This window comes from Penaeus chinensis, chromosome 8 (assembly GCF_019202785.1).
Source record: "Penaeus chinensis breed Huanghai No. 1 chromosome 8, ASM1920278v2, whole genome shotgun sequence".
NCBI classification, from domain to species: domain Eukaryota; kingdom Metazoa; phylum Arthropoda; class Malacostraca; order Decapoda; family Penaeidae; genus Penaeus; species Penaeus chinensis.
Genome location: NC_061826.1, coordinates 2075967 through 2080966, shown reverse-complemented (window position 1 = coordinate 2080966; position 5000 = coordinate 2075967). Strand labels below are relative to the sequence as shown.

The window sequence follows — 5000 nt, the reverse complement described above, 5'->3', positions numbered from 1 at the left end:
GTTATTATTTTTACACACTGATTGTCTTCTGCTGGAGTTAGCAGTAAGAGAAATGGCCCAGGAGTGGCATCAAGACCTAGACCTTCATCACAGTGTACACCTGATACTTAACTTTTTGAAGGGTACAGAAGTTGAGATGCATAAACATGTCTCTCATGTTATATGAACTGCATCATGACAAGAGAACTAAATGTAACTATAAAAGGAAACATTGTACCATGGCCTATTGCTTTGGGGTTAAAATCAATTAAAACAAATAAGATATTGAAGGATTATTCAGTAAACATTTTAAAGCTGTACTATGAACCTAATTATGTTTTGTTATGCCTCTACTTCATATGCCTGAAATGCCACTAGGCTGCTTTTATTCCAGGACTTTTTTTAATATAATCAAATTCCACTTTATACTCACTTTAAAAAGCTTGTGAACAAGCTGCCCCTCTTCAAGCCAAAAGGTTGCCATCTCCATTGTGGGTCTGTGGCAATCTCCATACTTTATAGCTTCTGCAATCAGCTGGAAAAAATATAATAATTTATGAATAGTGTAATTACTTCCTAGTTAAAGTTTGTATTAATGTGGAGCACTTTTCTAATAAACTGGTTGTTTCTAAATCTATTGTCAATAATCTGCAGAAACATACAAACCCATCTAATTACTTAAAGAAATCTGAAAATACAAGAGCTTAATAGACTATACAAAACTTTAAATTCAAAGATATAATCTAAAATGCTCAAGGGAACACGTAAAGTACTATGCTAGCTCGGCCACTGTTTTCTATTTAAGAATACGAAAGCCAACAAGAGTGAACCTCTGCTCTGGCTCATCCTTCACATTAGATAGAAGTGAGATGGAAGGACTCCTTAACTCACAGTACTGGGATGGCATGACATACATGCCATGTCCACCATCAGCTTAGTTTATCAATTGTGTTTACACATAGATGGCTCCACAGGTAGCCTACTTAAGTCACCAAAGAGTCAAATATTAGTCCCACTAATTTTACCTATTTGTCCTTTTTTTAAAAGAATCTTTTCTATTTTTAATGTGGTTAGTATTTTGACGAGTTGATAATAATAATCATATCATTACTAGTAGAATTAGAAAAGAGAAGTCATGAAAATTCAAGGAATGGGGAAATTTAGTGAGGTCAAATTGGTTCCACTAACTAATTCCTTGTGAAACCATCTGCATACAACAAAATTCACAACAAAAAATACAGAAGTAAGTACACATACAAAAGGTTAATATATAGTAGAGAATTGAAATTTAAAATGCGCACGTAAGGTTGAATACATGCAAAACACAATGAAATCAACTAGAAAACATGTTTCGTATGAAATGGTCACCCATACTATTTCTGAAAAATGACCAAGATCCAGGCCTTTGAGGGCCTACTACAAAAAGTTGCCTACTTGGTAGTGATGTCATAAAAATATTTGGAATGATAGAAATTGTAGACCATGGTGAATTGCTAGATTTTCCTTTCTTGAAATTGAATGGAATATAGGTGTGATTTATCAAAAGTTCTTAAATTGCTGTCTTGATATGCTTCTGGATCTCTGGCAATGAATAATCGCCCTGCGCAAATTGGAAAGTGTTCTACGAATGTGTACCGAGAAAAGTAATTGGCAATGCACAAAACTAAAAACTCCAAAATCGGTTTACCTCGTACTCATGCGGTAATTTGACAATTATCACTCCTATACAAAGTAAACAATGTATGGAAATAATATACCGAAGAAATCTCAAAATAAAAGACTTTTCTTCTCTAATGAAACACTGAACAATAGGAAACCAAGCGAATTAGATCGGAAAGAGATGAAAAAATAAGCCTCACCCTCTCGGCATATCCTCGAGCTTCATCGGCGCGATTGTAATTCAGTTCAATTCTCTCGTTCTTTACTAACTCTGTCACCGTGGCTCTCATTTTATTCAATCGGCCTTCGGGACCATCAGGATTCCTGAATTTCCTTTGCCTGGGCTGTATCGCCACTCTGAGGGCAGGAATTAACTTGCGGATCTCTGCTTGGTTCATGACCCTGCGAGCGATGTCGTCTTCTGCACATGCTTTCGTCCTCCTTGTGGTTTTAGTTCCAGTGGCTCGCTCTCCCTTTACTTCCATTCTCTAGATACCATTATTATTATTATTATGATTATGATTATTATGATTATTATTATTATTATTATTATTATTATTATTATTATTATTATTATTATTATTATTATTATTATTATTATTATTATTATTATTATTATTATTATTATTGCATTATTATTGTTATTCTTATCATTATTATTATTATTATTATTATTATTATTATTATTATTATTATTATTATTATTATTATTATTATCATCATTATTATTATCATTATTATTTGAGGGTGGGGAGTGCAAATTTAATGGAAGTCACATAATTCGAATTGATTTGTTGTGTTTATTTATATATTTTCGGATGCATGCTTTACTTTTTTGGAAATTACACGAAGATAAGCAAAAGATATTTCAGGGATTTGAGAAACGAAGAGGAAGAAGTGAGATAATAAGAAAATAACATGATGTCTCCAGATCAATAAATGATTTGTAATGAAAATTAATTAAATGAATGGGTCTATCAGAGAGCGAAGAAATGGATGAAATTATAGGAACAGGATAGATTCGAAAAAAGTCACTACAAGTAAAATTTATATGCAGGAAGATATTGCTTGAAGGTAATTATCTAGAGGTTGGCACGCTAAATAAAAGTTTTTGTATTGTTTAGTAATAAAGCCTTTTGGGCATAGTAAAACATCAGAAAAGCACGGAAGGTATACGTTTAAAATGCTTCATACCAACAGCAGCAAGTGTATACTACTTGCTTCTGTTACCACTTTACTTAATAATCCCTAACCAATAAACAAAACAAACAAATAAATAGATAAATAAATAAAAAGAAAAGGGATCCCTTACAAATTTCGAACGTGCGATGGCTAACAATGTTTACAAACAAAGAAGAGCAGACGATGCGGGGCGGATTTATGGCACCTCTCGTTTTCTAGGAACCGTGGGGCAATTCTTATTTATTTAATCCGTTTTATAGACATGGCAGAACTAAACAGGACTAAGGATGCAGTGACAGGTAGTCCGTCTTATCCAGAGGGTAAAGTAGTGTGCCCGAAACCTGCAGAGGAAGGGAGCAGCCCAGACGTAACAGTAATTCCCACACCAGAACCTTTACAAATCAAAGTGAATTCCGAGCACCATGTGTATTTGATAGTAAATGAGAAGGACATTAATGGAACGGAGAATGCTTTAACGATTGACTCTGAAAGTGTCAGTGATGAAGAAGGGGAAAAAGAGAACGAAAATGGGGACAATCCAGCCAGTTCTGAAAAGGCTTACTCTACAAAGACTTTCGATGATGATCTTACAAATAAAGTTAAGCTTATCATTAATATAGAGGGATTTAAAGAAGCTGGAGGTGAGTGATTGGTTGTTGCATTTGTTTTTTTTTCCTAATATTTATTTACCCAGTGTAGGTCAACACTAACATGTTAATTATTTATTGGGAAACACATGCATATAATGTATTCACTTATATTAAAGTCATGCACTGTCCATTGTAGGTTTGATTCATTAATTTTATATATACTTTGATACTTTCACTCATGCTTAGTTACTGTGTTATTATACTTTAACTACACTAATGACAATCATATAAATAAAACCTTTTTGAAAATACAAGGTATGGACTGGACAAGGTATGAATTTTGGTGAGTAAGCACTTTTGGAACCTCCTGTGTATAGTTAAAATTAATTAATCAAAACCATAGTGGACAGTGCATGCATATTATCCTACTATATACCCAACATTAGCAGGTTAACATTAATCTTGCATTACTAGGGTCTCAAATAATAATTACTTACCACATATTTTCCTCTGAACTGTCAGTTGTGAACTGTGTTATATGTCACATCTTGGATGCCTGTATATCAATATGTTATTAGACGAATTATATATCTACTCTGTCACAGGAGAAAGTTACATCATCTTTAATGTTAATCATAAACATTTTTGTTTAATTTCAGGCCTTTTGTATATTGGGTGCAAGAATGAGGTTGAAAAGACTAATCCATCAAAAGTAAGTTTCTGTCTAGAAAGGCAAATTGTTTCTGGTTAGTTGCTATTTATGAATCATTCCAATTCTTCTTTGGTATAAAAAATAAGTATGATATAATTTGTTTTTCCATTTACATATACTATTCCCTGTACAGATATCAGAATGGTTTACAGCCGATTTCCTGAACCACCATAGAATCTATGCCATTAAAGAAGAGGAACCATTTTTATTAAGAGTTTTTACTAGAAATCACGAATCTACTAATCGTGGTATCAGGAAGAAAGGAGGACGAAAGGTGAGTCTTGAGATTAGACATATGAGTTCTGTGAACTATGTGATTCAATAATATAAAATGGGGAGACTTTGAAATTGTAGTGATACTAAATGAGGTATAGGCAGTAACTCCCAAACTTTTCAGGCAAACATAGTGTTTTGATAACAAAATAACTGTAAAGTCATTTTTACCTCACATTTTAGGTGGAAGAAACATTCTCTAATAATTAGCAGAAATATCTATTTAGAAAGTGGAGCAAAAGATTTAAAAAAAAAAAAAAAAAAATGAATAAAAAAAAAAAAATAGAAAGAATGCATTTGATGTACTTATCTTTTATTTCTATTTCAGGTTATGCTAATGGGGAAGGAGGTTTTTGGAGATGTGTTATTTGCCTGTGGCCACTGTGGCTACAGGTCTCATGAAGGAAGTAATGTCAGAAGGCATTTAAAGAAGTCAGTATGTCTCAAGGAAAAAGGATACTCAGAGGAAGATTTGGTTGGGTTAGATAGAACAGAGCGGAGAAAATTCCTAAGACGAGTGGCAGCTGCTAAGTTCAGAGCGAAGAAAAGAGCAAAAGGTATGGCCCTTTAATTGCCACTTAATCAGATGAATTTCAGCAATGTAT

General features: G+C 33.3%; 2 protein-coding genes across 2 annotated transcripts in view; one reads left to right on the top strand and one right to left on the bottom strand.

Moving 5' to 3' along the window:
* The window catches only part of LOC125028076 (39S ribosomal protein L17, mitochondrial-like), a 4411-nt gene extending 2332 nt beyond the window's left edge, over nucleotides 1-2079 (bottom strand). Inside the window, exons 1-2 of the mRNA XM_047617379.1 lie at nucleotides 1839-2079; nucleotides 413-514 (exon numbers count right to left, since the gene is read on the bottom strand). Of these exons, the coding sequence (XP_047473335.1) occupies nucleotides 413-514; nucleotides 1839-2036 (300 nt within the window). The 5' untranslated portion in view covers nucleotides 2037-2079. The remainder of the gene's footprint in view (nucleotides 1-412; nucleotides 515-1838) is intronic.
* Nucleotides 2080-2833: 754 nt separating this feature from the next.
* LOC125028141 overlaps nucleotides 2834-5000 on the top strand; it is a 3214-nt gene continuing 1047 nt past the window's right edge. The window contains exons 1-4 of the mRNA XM_047617497.1: nucleotides 2834-3461; nucleotides 4070-4122; nucleotides 4256-4396; nucleotides 4724-4952. Of these exons, the coding sequence (XP_047473453.1) occupies nucleotides 3083-3461; nucleotides 4070-4122; nucleotides 4256-4396; nucleotides 4724-4952 (802 nt within the window). The 5' untranslated portion in view covers nucleotides 2834-3082. The remainder of the gene's footprint in view (nucleotides 3462-4069; nucleotides 4123-4255; nucleotides 4397-4723; nucleotides 4953-5000) is intronic.